Genomic DNA, 15,479 nt, shown 5'->3' on the forward strand with positions numbered 1-15,479 from the left:
ACTCACCATCCCGGTACAGGTGGTGGGGCAGTCCCTCGGAGGGCTCGGGCAGCAGGTCCCGGGGGAGCTCTAAGGTGCAGGCCTTGGCTTGCTTACTGAGCCCCAGCCACAGGAAGAGCTCCAGCTTGGCACAGACCTCACCAGGAGCTGCCCCAGGTGCCTATTGTAGGGAGGTGGCATGTTAGGGTCTGCCTCTTTTATCCCAGCTAGACCAGCCCCTGTTCTACCAAGGCATGCCCATTCTCTCTGTGTCGCTATATCATTCCCTAATGCCAAACCCAAGGAGAGCTCTCTGTACCTTACCCTTACATCCCACTTCCTGCCCTCCATCCAGGACCCCACACCCCACACTTAGCTTCTAGGTCCCCTCTGCCCCAATGTATTTAGATTCCCTGTCCCTTACCCCAAGGGCCACAGCTTCTCAGCACTAGGGACCCCGTGGGTGTCTGTTCCAGGGACTCCTCAGTTAGAAACATTTTGCCCCCAAAGCAGCTGTACTTATAAGAAACCGACTAGTCACTTCCCATCTTCAACACCTGCTGGTCTGCCAGAGCCCAGTCAGCAAAAGGGCCAACGCAGGCCCAGAGCTCTGAAAACCCGGTGTTTATCTCACATCAAAGTGGACCTAGGTAAAGGCGTAACCTCTTTCAGTTTGGGGGGTAACTGAAAAGAGTTCAGGTATACTTTTAAAAATAATAATTCTTAAATAATTTAGATTTAAAAACTAAAACATTTTTAACTTAAAAAATTTTTATTAAAAATTGAAAAATATTTTAAATAAAGTTTTTTCATTTAAAAAGACTTTGGGGACCCCCTTGTTGGGAACCATAGGCCTCCACCCTCTTGTGCCCCTCACCCCCGCCCCTGGAGCTTCAGCCCACTCCAGTCTCCAGTGACCCACTCCCCCTCACTGTGAGCAGCAGACTCTGGATCTTCCCGCAGTCCTGGCCCCGTTCGTCCTCGACCACGGAGAACAGCACATCCTGGGCAGGAATCCGGGCCCAGGCCACACGGCGCTGCCCACTGAACATCCAGACTAGCACATCTGGGAGGGGTGGCTGGGGCTGCGGACAGAGAACTGAGTCACGGATAGAGGTGGAACCACCTGTTCCCACAGCTTCCACTGGACAGATGGACAAAATACCCATCTTAGCCCTGACACAGATCTGTAAATCCCAGATCCATGTGCCCACCTGCCTCCTAGCCGTCTCTCCCCTAGATGCTCCAAAGGCAACCTCCCATCGAACCTCTTTTGGGGGGGGGTGATAAAATATGGGTAGCATAAAATTTACCACTGCAACCATTTTTAAGTGTACAGTTCAATAGTACATTGTTGTGCAGCAATCACTGTTGGGCAACCATCATTCATAGCAGGGAAATGGTGGCCTGATGTTACCTCCTGGGCCAGGAAGTGGAGTTTCGCCAAGAGCTTCTTGGCCAGTGCCACCCTCTCTTGCACACTGCCCTGTCTCAGACCCTGCAGAAGCCGCAGTCCTTGCTTTGCCAACAGGTTCTGGAAGAGCAGGAAGAAAACATGAATGGAAGGCCCCAGCTAGATGGCCCGGGTCCCCCTTCCCTGGACCGTACCAGGCTATGCACCAGCAGTTTCCCTCGGCATCGATCCAGAGCGTTGGGCCGGGTCATTGTCCTGCGCTCAGCACTGTGGCAGAACTGTCTGCAGCGAGCGGGGGAGGGCACGGCAGGTGGGAGTCAAAGGAGGGAACGCTGACCCTGAGGAGCCACCTCGCTCCGAGCAGACCTCCCACCCCCAGACTTGCTTGCAGCCCTTCTCTCTTATGTTCCTAAACCAACCATGGCTTCTGTATGTGGACCACTCCCAAATGGAGTGGAGCTCCAGAATGCCCTGGTATGTAACCACCTGCTGCCTGACTTCTCAAAGCTGGCCCAGGACCAACAGCATTAGTATTAACGAGTCAGAAACACAGCATCAGCCCCACTCCAGAGCTGCTGCTAGAACCCGCGTGCTTATACCCTGGCAGATTCCAACACACACTAAAGGCTCAGATGCGCTGTGCCTGACAGTTCCCAAACTGACCAGAGGTAGCTCAGACCAAGTGCACGATATCCAGTTACCCACCCCCCCAAACTGTGCTTTACTTCAAAACTTCAGAGAAGCCCTTCGCTGCTCTTTCTTTCACTCACATTCCACATCAATCCGTTGGCATGTTATTTAGGCTCTACCTTCAAGATATGTTCCACATCTGACCACTTTTCTCCTTTCCCAGCACCAGCCGAGTCCAAGCCCCCATCATTTCCCACCAAGGACTACTGCAACAGCCTCCTAGCTGCTCCCACTACATCTATGCTTTCCCTCCCTCCGCCCCGAATAGTCTCAATACAGCATCCGGAGGGATCTTGTCAACACTTTCCCGGACTATTTCACTCCTCTCCAGGGCTTCAGAGTCAACAACGGAATTCTTTTTTTTTTTTTTTTTTTAACATTTTTATTTATATATTTGACAAAGAGAGACACAGCAAGAGAGTGAACATAAGCAGGGGGAGTGGGAGAGGGACTCGATCCCAGGACCCTGGGATCAGGACCTGAGCTGAAAGCAGATGCTTAACGACTGAGCCATGCAGGCACCCAACAACGGAATTCTTAAAAATGCCCTATGTAGGGGTGCCTGGGTGGCTCAGTTGTTAAGCGTCTGCCTTTGGCTCAGGTCCTGATCTCAGAGTGGGATCAAGCCCCACATAGCTCCTTGCTCAGCAGGAAGCCTGCTTCTCCCTCTCCCACTCCCCCTGCTTGTGTTCCCTCTCTCGCTATATCTCTCTAATAAATAAATAAAATCTTCTAAAAAGATGTCCTACACAATCAGGCTCCCTTGACCTCCCTGTCCTCATTAACTATTGCTGTCCCTTCATGCCCAACCCACAGTTGCACTGGGTGTTCTGCTCCTCCAGAAACACACCCAGCCCATCACCACCTCCAGGCCTTTGTATCAGCTACTCCCTCTGCTAGAATGTTTGGCCCCTGTATCTCTGCATGGCTCATGTCCATTCAGGCCTCTCCTCAAATGTTACCTCCTCTCAGAACTTTCTTGATCCTCCCTTCTAAACAGCCCCTGCCACTTTCTCTATCCTCATATTGTGCTTTTTCTGTCTCTCCAAATAAAAAGTAATAGAAAGTCTCTAGGGCAGGGACCTGATTCTGATTACCACTGTACCCTCAGGCCTTGGCACCTAATCAATGCTAAAAAAGTATTTGCTGGGTAAAATAAAATGATTTTTTTAAAGATTTTATTTATTTATTTGAGAGGGAGCGAGCATTCCAGAAAGAGCACAAATGGAGGGGAAGGACAGAGGGAGAGGAAGAAGCAGACCCCCAGTGGAGCAGGGAGTCCAACATGGGACTCGATCCCATGACCCTGGGATCATGACCTGAGCCGAAGACAGACACTTAATGGACTGAGCCACCAGGTACCCCAGATTATTTTTGAGACATATTTGGGGTCCTTTATGACCCATGATGATTTCTTAAGTTTTTATTATGGAAATTTTCAAAAATACATAAAATAAATAACTCCAAGGATTTTTCACCTAATACTGCTCCCAGAGATTATACTTTTAGCTTAATAATGCTCCTTGCTCCCAAGACTTCTATTGGTAGAAATAATCAATAAAATAAAACTGAGTCAAATCTTCTTGATAAGATTTAGATCCACAGGGGCGCCTGGGTGGCTCAGTGGGTTAAAGCCTTTGCCTTCGGTTCAGGTCATGATCCCAGGGTCCTGGGATAGAGCCCTGCATTGGGCTCTCTGCTCTGCAGGGAGCCTGCTTCCTCCTCTCTCTCTGCCTGCCTCTCTGCCTACTTGTGATCTCTGTCTGTCCAATAAATAAATAAAATCTTAAAAAAAAAAAAGATTTAGATCCACAAGATTGGATTCAGGGAAATTGGATCTGATAGAAATAATAGCCACAAAAAGAAAACCACACTGGCCACCACTATAAATAGTGAAATATTATATGGACAAATCTTTCATTGAAATTTCCCTGCCAAAGAATAATTTCAGTAACAAAATAATTTTAGGGGTGCCTGGGTGGCTCAGACATTAAGCGTCTGCCTTCAGTTCAGGTCATGATCCCAGGGTTCTGGGATCAAGCCCCGCCTCAGGCTTCCTGCTCTACGGGGAAGCCTGCTTCTCCCTCTCCCACTCCCCCTGCCTGTGCTCCTTCTCTTGCTGTGTCTCTCTCTGTTGAATAAATAAATAAAATCTTAAAAAAAAAAAAAAAGAAAGAAAGAAAGAGGGGCGCCTGGGTGGCTCAGTGGGTTAAAGCCTCTGCCTTCAGCTCAGGTCGTGATCTCAGGCTCCTGGGATCGAGACCCACATCGGGCTCTCTGCTCAACGTGGAGCCTGCTTCCCCTTCTCTCTCTCTGCCTGCCTCTCTGCCTACTTGTGATCTCTCTCTCTGTGTCAAATAAATAAATAAAATCTTTTTTAAATAAATAAATAAAAAGAAAGATAAAATAATTTTAGTAAAGTGAAAACAGAAACAGTTTAATTGCCCTGTATGGAAAATCAAACAAGGAATTAAATTGGATTAGGGGAGGTTACTCTTTTGGAGATGTAGACAATGTAGATGGAGAAAAGATACAGTGAAGCCCTGGGACATAATCACACAAACATCTGCAGTGAGTACAGGTCAAGAAGAGAGAGGGAGAGGCGCCTGGGTGGCTCAGCGGGTTAAAGCCTCTGCCTTCGGCTCAGGTCATGATCCCAGGGTCCTGGGATCAAGCCCCACATCAGGCTCTCTGCTCAGCAGGGAGCCTGCTTCCCTTCCTCTCTCTGCCTGCCTCTCTGCCTACCTGTGATCTCTGTCTGTCAAATAAATAAATAAAATCTTTAAAAAAAAAAAAAAAAGAAGAGAGAGGGAACCAGCAAAAGAGAAGGAATGGCAAGGGAAGCAAAAGGAAAATGAAGCGCATGGAAGCCAACAGCAGACTCTTTCAAGAGGAGGGTGCGTCAACTGCATCCACTGACACTGAGAGGTTGAAAAATGAGGAAAAGTGACCACTGACAACCAGGCCCTTGACTGAGTCCTCCTCTCACCCTACCTCTACATGCTGGAGCCCTCCAGGACCTCGGATTTCTTTTTTCTCCGCTCCCTAGACAATCTTAGCCAGTTCCATCTACGTGTTGACAGCTCACTATTTCTCATTTCTAGTCTAGAAGTCTCCCCAGAACTCAACTCAGACAGCTAACTGCCCAGCAGACATGTCTGCTTATAAGTCTAATAGACATCTCAAAGTTAACATACCCCAAAATGAGCTTCTGATATGCCCTTTCCTCCCATCAGACCTTCTCCCTCTCTTGTCTTCCATCGCTCAGTAAATAGCACCATCTATGTAGTTGTGCAAGCCAAGATCTTGAGAGTCATTCATGACTCTCTTCACATCTTCCTCATCCTCTATACTTGCCATTCCCAAGTCCTGCATCACCTCCAAAGTCCCTCCAAAGTCCAAATTGCTCTTGAATCCATTCATGTCATTCTATGTCCACCGCAACCACCCTCGATTGAATTCATCATTATTGGTCACCTGGATTATTACAATGCCCTCTTTAGTAATCTCTTTGCTTCCTCTCTTATATCATTCCTCCACCACCAACCCTTTTTAAGGATAAGTTAGAGCATATCCCTTCTGTTTTCAAAATCTTCAGTGGCTCTTGATCTAAATCAGAGAAGAAGCCAAGGTCATTAAAATGGCCAATGAGGCTTCTACATGCCTCTCTTCACCATCATTTTCCTACCCCCCCCCAAACCCTGCAGCCTCATCTACTCTGCTCACTCTGCTGCCATCGCACTGGTTCCCTTCCTCCTCCTCAAACACACCAGGCATGTTTCACCACAGTGCCTTTGCACATGCTATCCCTCTGCTTGGAACACGCTTACAGATACAGCTTGCTCCTTCAGCTTCTTCATGTCACCTCCACAATGGCCTCTCTTCACCACCCTTTCTAAAATGGCTACATCTCTCTCTAATATTTATTAGCTTTGTTTTCTCCCTAACACTATCCTTATCATAAGTTTTATGTTTCTTCCTTGCACTTTATGTGTTTCTTATCTGTTTCCATTCAACTCCCGCCCTATCTCCCACCAGAATATAAATCTCGGGATTTTTTCGTGGGCAAGAATGCTTTTTCATTGTTATTCTTGCACCTAAAACAGTGTCTGGCATGGTAAAGTGCCATAGATATTTATTGAATAAACGGATTGATAAATCTTTTGAGAAGAGGATCAGAAAAACACTGAAGTACCTGGAGCAGGTTATAGAATTCAGGGCAGTGAAGGTCAAACATGGAAGTCACTAGAACAAGTATATGTGGTTACAATAATGACCTGGCAAACCAGAGACCAGCTGATGCTGCAGGAGAGAAAGGGGACAGTTGTAGAGCTAATTCCTCCAGTGAGAGATGAAATCAAGATTACAGCCACGGCTATGGGAGCAGGGACCCTTCCTCTGCTGTAGCAGGAGCGAAGGTGAGCAGATGGATTACAGAGCTGGCAAGGTGGTAGATTGGATAGAGGAAGGCGAGGCTCCTATTTTCTCCATGTAGTAGGAGGGGAGGTCGGTAGCTGTAACAAGAGTGGAGGAAAGGAGCAAAGGAGATTTGAGGGGAGGGTGGGTAAGGGAGCTTAAGTCTTTAGGAGACGGAGAACAGCAGCCTACTGGAGGGGAGGGGCCTAAACCCCGGTGATTTCCATCAAGTTCCCGTGATAGAGATAATCATCAACCTTCTCATTCTTCTGTAAAAGTGCTGACCTAGGGTTGCCTGGGTGGCTCAGTGGGTTAAAGCCTCTGCCTTCGGCTCAGGTCATGATCCCAGGGTCTTGGGATCGAGCCCCGCATCAGGCTCTCTGCTTGGCGGGGAGCCTGCTTCCTCCTCTCTCTCTCTGCCTGCCTCTCTGCCTACCTGTGATCTCTCTTAAATAAATAAAATCTTAAAAAAAAAAAAAAAAGTGCTGACCTAACGCAGCTTCCAGCCGCCCTTGGCTCCAAACACCGCCTCGAGCCTCCCTCTCCCTGGAATTTGGGGCGGGGACCCCTGGCAGCGACGCGGAGGCGCCCAGCTCACCTGCTCCCCGCCACCAGCTCTTCCAGCGCCTGCTTCAGCCGCGTGCAGGCGCCAGCTCCCGACCTGCGCTGCAGAGTCTCAACCTCCTGCAGCCCCTGGTCCTGTGCGACAGAGTCCCGAGGGTCCCAGACTCCGACCTCTTTCAGACCACACCCCGCCCAGAGCCCCGTCCACCCTCAGCCGCACCTCTGGGCGCAGCGCTTCTTTAGCTCCACCCAGCTCGTGGTTCCTTTTTTCTAGCTCTCTCCTGGCTGCACCCCCAGTTGTTCTACTCACGACCGGCTCCTGTCCTGGGTGTAGCAATTCTGAAGCCCTGTCTTGCCACAATTTCTGGTCTTCTCAGTTCGCCCGGAGCTATGCTCTTTGGCTCTCCAGCCTTGCGGCTTCAAGGTGCTGGCTCCCCCGTGCTCTACCTATTAGCCTCGCCCCAGAGCCCCCTTCAAAAGGCCGCAGTCTTCCCGACGCCGCTGCGTGCGGCCTCTCCCTGTGGGCGCCCGCCTCGCTCTCACCAGCCTCTCGGCCACTTTCCGCACGCAGTTAGCGCTCTGCAGGCGCCACGTGTGATCCTCCCAGCGGCTCCACACGCGTACGCACGGCTTGCGGTGACGCAGGGGCAAGCAGAAATAGGGCCTGTGCGGGCCAGGGAAGAACGGAGGCTTCGAGGGGCAGTCCTGGGCCGCTGGAGACCTCCCACGGCCCTCCTTCCAGCCACCAGGTACACTCACCCGTTGCCATCCATGGGCTCAGGTCGCTGGGCAGGGGTCCCTAGCTCCTCCCCCTCCTCCACTGGCCGGACTCCCACTTCGGACTCCAGCAGAGGCTCTGCTTCCCCTGCCACGCCCTCCGCTCCCTCCCTGGCCCTGGCACCTCGGCCCGGTTGCTCCTCCCTGCGGCCTGCGCCACCTGCCAGAGCAGCAAGGGTCAGGGGGCACCAGGCTGAGGGGCTGACCCCTCCTTCAGACCTCCTCTGCCTCAATAATATTCAGAGCCCATCCCTTACTGAGACTCAACTGTCCCTTTCAGGGGCCCAAGTCTGGAACAAGAGTCACCACCCTCAAACCCATGACCCTCAGGGGTCCAGCTAGGCTACACACCAATGGAGATCTCGAAGCTGATGGGCTGGGAGGCCAAGGCAGGGTCAATCATGGTGGCCTCGAAAAGCACACCGAAGAGCAGGAAATCTTGCAAGGGCGCCAGGGCATTCTGAGGAAGGAGGGTCAGGCTGCAGTCAGCCCCCACCTACCCAGGCTGCAACCCGGACTGCTTGGCCACAATGCCTACCGAAAAATATTGCAACCGAGGCCTAGATATCTCACTACAAGCATCCCAACTCTGGTCAGCCCCCCCGCCCTATATTCTATAAGAGCAAGCACATGTATACACACACTACATTCTTTATCCAGACCCCAACATTCAGACTCCACCCCCTGTGTTAAATGCCTGGGAGCCAGTTACACACCCCAGAGCTGAGAGTGACCCTGTCGCTTTGCTAAACCCCAGGCCCCACCTCTGGCAGAGGCAGCAACTCCTCCACCTCCACCTCCATGGCACTGGGAACCTCCACTGGACCATCACCACTGGAGCTGGCATCCAGGGGCTGTTGGATCCCCGTTGGGGTCTGATCCCGCCTGGCTTTCTTCTTCTTTCTCATGAGCCGGGACAATCTGGGTCGCTGTGGGGCCTGGGGAGGCTCAGGTTCAGCTCTCCCTTCGGACACTTCCATGGACACAGCCACCAGCAGGCGGCCACGGAACCAAATGCCTTGGCCAAGGCCTTCATTGAGACTTTGAAGACCATCCCGGAGCCCCCCGCTGGGGGGAGATCCATAGAGAGGAACCCATGCCGAAGGTGGGGTTAAACCCCGCTGTGGGGGACAAAAACAGCGTTTTGGAGGGGAGCATGGGGCCCATGGGTAGTACCAGGTCAGTCCATGCAGCACACCCTTCTCTCCTGGGGCGGGGAGTCGGATTGGGCCTTGGCAGCTCGGAGAGGGAAGTCTGCGAACAGCTGCGGACCCACAGCCACGGACCAAGACCCGAGAGCCACTTCTAAACCAGTGCGGCTCCCAAAGGCGCTAGGAAAAACGGAGCTGTGGCGCCGGGGCCGGTGCCAAAGCCGTGGGGCTGGAGTCACGACTGGGTAAGAGCCACGGGTGATCCGGTGAGGGTCGGGGTAAACCGACAATGTACGTGGCTGGGCTTATTTCTGTACGTGTGTTGCTGTAGGGAGAGCACAGCTGGCGGGTTTACCGGGCAAACGCAGCTGTACTTAGGATTTCGTCACCAGAAGCAACCCGAGAGCGAGAGCGGGGTTTGTAGTCTGGGGGCAACAGGTGAGGCTCCGAAGGGAGGGGCCGGCTTGGAGCGCGGGTTACCCAGTGGCCCGAACTCTAAGCGGAGCGGGGTCTCGGAGATGCCGTTTGGCGTCGGGGCGGGACCCAGGGCGGGCCGGGCGGAGGCAGCAGGCGCTGGCCCAGTGCGCTCACCCGCGCGGCCCGGGTGTGAGATCTGCCTCAGGTCCAGCACGTGCGTGGCAACAGCCACATCGACCAGGGGTGCGTCGTCCCTCAGCTGCAGACGGAGGCCGCGCGTCAGCGGCGGGAAGAGCTCCACGAAGCTCAGCTGCTCGTTCCACTCGGGCGCCGCCGTCTCGCCGCGCACCGACGTCTCGCCCTGAGGGCCGCGGCGAAGGCCGGCGGAGAGGGGTCAGCGCGGGACCGGGACCTGCGCCTCGGCCGGGTGAGGACGGGAGGGACTAACCTGCTGCCCCAGGAAAGACACGCGCACGTAGGGGTCCATGAAGACGCGCTGCTCCTGCAGGGCGCGGGCCAGACTCCCCAGCAGCCCCGGGCGCAGCGCCGGCAGCCCCTCGGCGCGGTACACGCGCACGCGCAGCCGCGCCCACGGCCTCTGGGCCGGCACCCCGCGCGGCAGGAGCAGGTTCCTAAGGAAGGCGCGCGCTGAGGTAGGAGGATGCCGCCGTCTCGGCCCCTCCCCTTCTCCGCCTCCCGGGGGCCACGCCCCGTCCTACTCTCCACCTCGCCCCCCCACCCGCCCTCACCCCGGCTCACTTCTCGAAGTCTGAACTGTGCTCCGGGCCCAGGGCTGGCAGCGGAGGGGGCAGGTCCCCGCGCGCCCGCACGGACAAAGTGACCTTGACGAAGCCTTTGGTCCCGGCGCGGGTGTCGCAGGGATCGTGCAGCGGAGCCCATTTCTGGTAAAAGTGGCCATCTGGGGGCGGAGGGGAGAGCCACAGTTCAGGGGACACTCGCAGGCTGCACGGGGAGGTCGTGGGGCTGCGCTGACCGGGGCTCGTGTCCGACTCGGTAGGGAGGAGGAGCGGGAGTGCCTGGAGGTCAGCCTTCTGAAAAGGCTTCTGTCTCCGAAGTTAGTATCTAGGGATCAGTGCCCAGAGGGTCAATTTCCCCGGTCGGTGCAGATGAGTCTAAAGGAGGGGAGGGTTCGGTACCTGGCTGGTCAAAGATAATGCCCAAATCCATCCTGAAGGTGCCTATCCGGGAGGCCATAAAGGGGAGGGTCTGCGAATGGAAAGCCTGGGGGAAGTTGGGGTTAGTTCTGGAACTTCGTCATCCCCCTTTCTCTAGAGGATACCTCTCATCCCTAGCCGCCTCACCGTGATCTCCAGCAGCAAGTCTTGGAGGTGAAGCCGGGTCTCATGAAATTCGAACAAGAAGTACTAGGTTGAAGTAGGGTAACAAGAGAGGTGAGAGAAAGTATATGTGAAGGGCTCATGCCCCCTGGCCCCTGCCTCTTGCAAAGAGAACGCCCTCCTCCCTGTCCTGGTGCCTCTTGGCACCCCCTCCCTCACAGAGCCCCTCTTTACCAAAGGCACTAGCTGGATTCCACTTAGCCCACGCCCCCTCCGCCGACTGGGTAAATCCTGGGTCCCTCTCAGGCCCCACTCTTCCTTGGTTGCACGCACCTCATTGTAGAAGGGGCAATTAGTCCCGCGCTGGGTGGCGGTCACTCGGCGCTGCTCCCCAACACGCACGGCCACATAGGGGTTAATGTTGACTCCTACCAGCTTCTGGGCCTCGAGCACTGTGACCCCCACCTGAAGCAGGCAGAAGCAAGAGAAAAGGAAGCCATCCCTGCCAAAGGAAGGGGAAAACCTCCAGTGTGCAGAGTGGGTGGTATTCACCAAGGGTTGGGGCCTAGAGGGAGAGCGGTAGGTACCTGGAAGTCCCAAGCTCCACACGCCTGGAAGGGATCCCCTCGAGCCAGGCCCCGAGTGCGGCTGTGGGAAGGACAGGGTCAGCTCTCACTGCACTTCCTCTCCTGGACCACCTACACTCTTGCTCAGTGCTAGGGATAAGACCTCCTCTCCCTCTGAACTTCTGGATTCTGAGTGCTTCCAGTCTGTCTGGCATCCATCTCAACCATTTACCCTGAATTTGACTCATTCCTGGAGCCCTGAAACCATTCATTCATTCATTCGACAGAGATTTGTTCAATATCCACTATGTGCCAACCCTATTCTAGGCCCTGGGACCCTGCAGTGAACAAAAGAGACAAAACTCCTTACCCTCATCAAGTTTCATCCCCTAAGTGGGCTCCACCATCTCCACGTGTCCCAGTGTAACCGTGTGCGTGAGTGGAGCAGGGTGTATGTCTAGGAGCAGGTGACGCTTGATCCCAGGATATCCACTCCTCACCCATACCTTGGGATTGTGTGATTGTGAGTGTGGAGGAGCACGGGCCTACATGTGTAAGCATGTGAGGCTGATACGCTGGTAGGTGTGGGAGCAGGTGTGCAGTGGGTGCTAGTTACCTCTTGAGGTGGCTGAACACGACCCCTGAAAGCTCCACATCAGGGTCGTCCTCCAGCTCCAGCTCCAGCTCGTCTTCATCATCCTGCTGACCTAGGCCTCGAGCTAGCCTGTGGCCCAATGCCACAGCCCGCCGCTCCAGCTGTGCCTCCCCTGGCCTGATAAGAAAGGCCTTCAAGGAATGTGTCTGGACCTGTCACCCATCTCTGGGCACCCCTTGACTTCCCTGACCCTAGGACTGACCTCTGACCATTACACTGACCCCACTATTTCCAGAACTGACCCCTAACCAGGGACCCCTAATTCCAGAATTGACTCCTGATTCCAGGACTGACTTCTCACCCTAGAATTAATTAAATACTGACACCCCCCCACCAAGACCCTGGGACTGACCCTGGGTCACTGACTCCTAGTCCCAAGACTGACTTGGTGATGCCAGATCAGCTCCATATACTTACTCCAGCTCCTGGAAGCCCACACTGGGGATGATCAGTTCTGAGCTGGAAAGAGGATAAGTGAAAGGAGTGAGGGACTGTGAGGGACTACAGAGCGACAGGCTGGGCAGCACAGGTCCAAGGGTCACCACATCCAGCAGATCCAGAGAACAGTTAGGTCCCACTTCTCCCTTCCAAGAACTGGCTGGGCTGGAACAATCTGGCTTTGCTTAGATGGCAGGAGATGAGGGGCGGGGGTACCTGTCCCGGATGGATGCCCCAAAATCTTCCTCTGCCCAGGCTCCAGTTGCCCCCTCTGGGGGCCGATATTTCAGGTCAAGCTCCACCTGGATCTGAAACCAGACACACAGTGTGCCCCAGTGCCCCTTAAACTGCCTGGGGCTAAGAGAAGTCCAAAGACAATGCCTTTTTTTTTTTCCACCTGTACCCAGAGACCCTCCTGGCCTGCTTCTGTGATGACTTTGTAGTTTCTCTCTGGTCATTAATAATACTGACAACTTATTAAGAACTTAGCATGTGCAAGTTACCTCTTTCTTGAAGAGGCCAAGCACGACTCCAGAATTCTCTCTTTGTTCTTGGAAATTCATGACTGTGGCCTTCCCAGCTCTGCATGGTCTGGCCCCTGCCAGCCTTTCCAGCCCTGTCCTGTAGGAGGTCTGCTCCTGCCCTGTACCCGCCTTATGCTCTCTCAGAGCACTGGGATTTTGCATCTGCCCATTCTTCTGCCTGGAGCATTCTCCCTTCCCACTTAGTTAACTCCTATCATCCTTCCATTCCAAGTTCAAACACTATTCCTTGGGAACCTTAGTTGACCCCTAAATACACTATACCCCCAAATTACACACTATCCTAGCTCTTTTATAACAACCATCAGTGACAATTTTGCATTTATTCGTGTGAATATCTGTTCAATGTTTGCCTCCCTCTTTAGATATGGAACTCTAAGAGGGCAAATCCTTATCTGGCTGTGCTCACCACTCAATCCTCATTGCCTGGCACAGCTTATAATCAGAGCTCAACAAACAACAGACTGACTGAGAAGTTCAACATTTCCTATGACTCCACATAATGTAAATGAGGAAACAGCTTAGTGAAGCTAAATAACTTGTCCAAGTTCTCAGCTGGGAAATGGTGGATCAGAGATTTGAACCCAGGTCCATGCCTCCCAGGTTATATGACCCTCCATGAAACACCAGGAAAACCCAGCCAGGTTCATCTTTGCCTCCCAGAAGAACTGAGTCTGGTCCTGGGCAAGGGAGCAGAACTGAGCCACTTTTCTTCTCCCATTGCCACACCCCTGGTCCTCAGCGCTGAGCCTGGCTCTTAGCCCATGTAGGGGCTAACCCATTTAGGGGCCACAGTGAAAGGAGCAGTGGCTGGGGGATCTTGTTATCACTCTTGTCTGGATCTGGGTTTTCCCCTCTGAAAAATGGAACTCTCTGGGGTGCCTGGGTGGCTCAGTGGGTTAAGCCCCTGCCTTCGGCTCAGGTCATGATCTCAGGGACCTGGGATCGAGCCCCGCATCGCATCGGGCTCTCTGCTCAGCAGAAAGCCTGCTTCCCCCTCTCTCTCTGCCTGCCTCTCAGCCTGCCAGATCTCTGTCTGTTAAATAAATAAATAAATAAGAAAAATGGAACTCTCTATCTAGAGGGACTCTCAGGCTTGGGGATAGCAGGCTGAGGACTCGTGAGACTCACGGGGGTCACTCGAAGATTCTCATCCACTAGGGCCTCCCGTAGCACCAAATACCCAGTACTCTGTAGCTGCTGCAGGGAGATCACCAGGGTCCCGAGAGACCTGTGGGTATGGCAGGGAGCAGAAGAATGACCCACAAGGATAGCCCCATACCATGTCCAGCCCCACCTGCATCCTTGGCTCCCCCAGGCCTACTCACCTAGGGCTGAACATACGGCTGCAGTTAACCACCTGCACAGACAGGCACTCCCCAACCAGCGGAGCCCCATAGTGTGGCCAACGGAACAGCTGAGGATAGGAGGAATCTTGTGATACACGACGCTGGGCTGATCCTGATCACCAGTCCAGAACCTATCCTAACCCTAAAACAGGATTCAACCCTCCAAACTTGGAGCTAACTCTCTGACTAATTTATCCTAAACCTGGAGCCAAACCCTCCTCCCCCAACACAGGGTTAACTCTAAACTAGGGCTGATCGGAGGGTAACTAACAGTCAAGAACTAATCCCCCCAGTCTTGATTCTGATTGGGTCTGGCTTCTCAAGTCTGAGACTGATCCCACTTCCTGAGAATACAGCTCCCAAAACCCAGGAATGTGCTCCCCAGCTCATCTAAAGAGGGACTTAGATGGCACACAGATCAGCTTCTCCCCCTCCAAGACCCAACCCACTCACCTCACTGATATCTGCTTCTTGACCACAGCGAATTCTCCTTGTTTTTTGGGTGAAGCCTGCTCAGAATTGAAATAGTCATTTATCAGCCCTTCCCCACAAAGAAATCACACACACACACACACACACACACACACACACACACACACGCCCAGACCAGGGTCCAGTCCCCCTGGGTTCACCCTTAAAGAAAGGTAGAAGAGGGACAGGGAAGAGGCAGAGAACTGGGCTTGGGGAGGAAGGAGACAGGCTGGAGAGATGCCTAGGCACAGGATTGGGGGCCTAGGGAATGGAGAAATGGGATCCCCCAGTTACAAAATCCTTAGAACACCCCTACAAAGCCTCACCCCGAAAGCTGAGCCTCACTTGTCGGTCATGGGTGCCCGGCAGCCCCGTTAGTCGCCGCACACACACTGTCAGAGCCATTGTCCCAGGGCGACTGGCTCTCCCTCTGCCCACCTGCCCTCCTGCCCGCTCACCCCGTTTGCCTCTGACTCAACTGGACTCACCCAGCAGGTTCAGCAATCCCTACCCTTTAATCAAACACATAGGCAGGCCTGGGGGTCATGGGTGGAGAGGGAGCTAAAGGACTGAGAAAAGGGGGTAAGGTCCCTGTGGTCAGCTCAGGCCTCCCTGCCTGCACCAGCTTTACCTCCATCCTGCATGCATTCTTGGGAAGTGGGAGCTGGAATAAGGTGGAGATGGAGTCAAGGGGAGAGACAGGACCCTACTCTGTCCCCACTAGCCAATGAGGCCTCAGGGCACAGGTCGCA

At 53.6% G+C, this 15,479-nt stretch overlaps 1 protein-coding gene across 1 annotated transcript in view; it reads right to left on the reverse strand.

Annotated features, from left to right (window-relative positions):
• LOC125108224 (fer-1-like protein 4) overlaps positions 1-15,153 on the reverse strand; it is a 33,327-nt gene extending 18,174 nt beyond the window's left edge. Inside the window, 24 exon segments of the mRNA XM_047743716.1 lie at positions 7-160; positions 912-1,064; positions 1,397-1,513; positions 1,588-1,675; positions 7,098-7,198; positions 7,607-7,727; positions 7,823-8,000; positions 8,192-8,300; positions 8,605-8,938; positions 8,940-8,961; positions 9,583-9,769; positions 9,857-10,040; positions 10,168-10,327; positions 10,566-10,650; positions 10,731-10,793; positions 11,040-11,171; positions 11,294-11,354; positions 11,889-12,044; positions 12,345-12,386; positions 12,582-12,673; positions 14,039-14,138; positions 14,236-14,324; positions 14,710-14,765; positions 15,054-15,153. Coding sequence (XP_047599672.1) covers positions 7-160; positions 912-1,064; positions 1,397-1,513; positions 1,588-1,675; positions 7,098-7,198; positions 7,607-7,727; positions 7,823-8,000; positions 8,192-8,300; positions 8,605-8,938; positions 8,940-8,961; positions 9,583-9,769; positions 9,857-10,040; positions 10,168-10,327; positions 10,566-10,650; positions 10,731-10,793; positions 11,040-11,171; positions 11,294-11,354; positions 11,889-12,044; positions 12,345-12,386; positions 12,582-12,673; positions 14,039-14,138; positions 14,236-14,324; positions 14,710-14,765; positions 15,054-15,132 — 2,863 coding nt within the window. The 5' untranslated portion in view covers positions 15,133-15,153.
• Positions 15,154-15,479: the final 326 nt, after the last annotated feature.

This window comes from Lutra lutra, chromosome 9 (genome assembly GCF_902655055.1).
Source record: "Lutra lutra chromosome 9, mLutLut1.2, whole genome shotgun sequence".
Classification (NCBI taxonomy): Eukaryota; Metazoa; Chordata; class Mammalia; order Carnivora; family Mustelidae; genus Lutra; species Lutra lutra.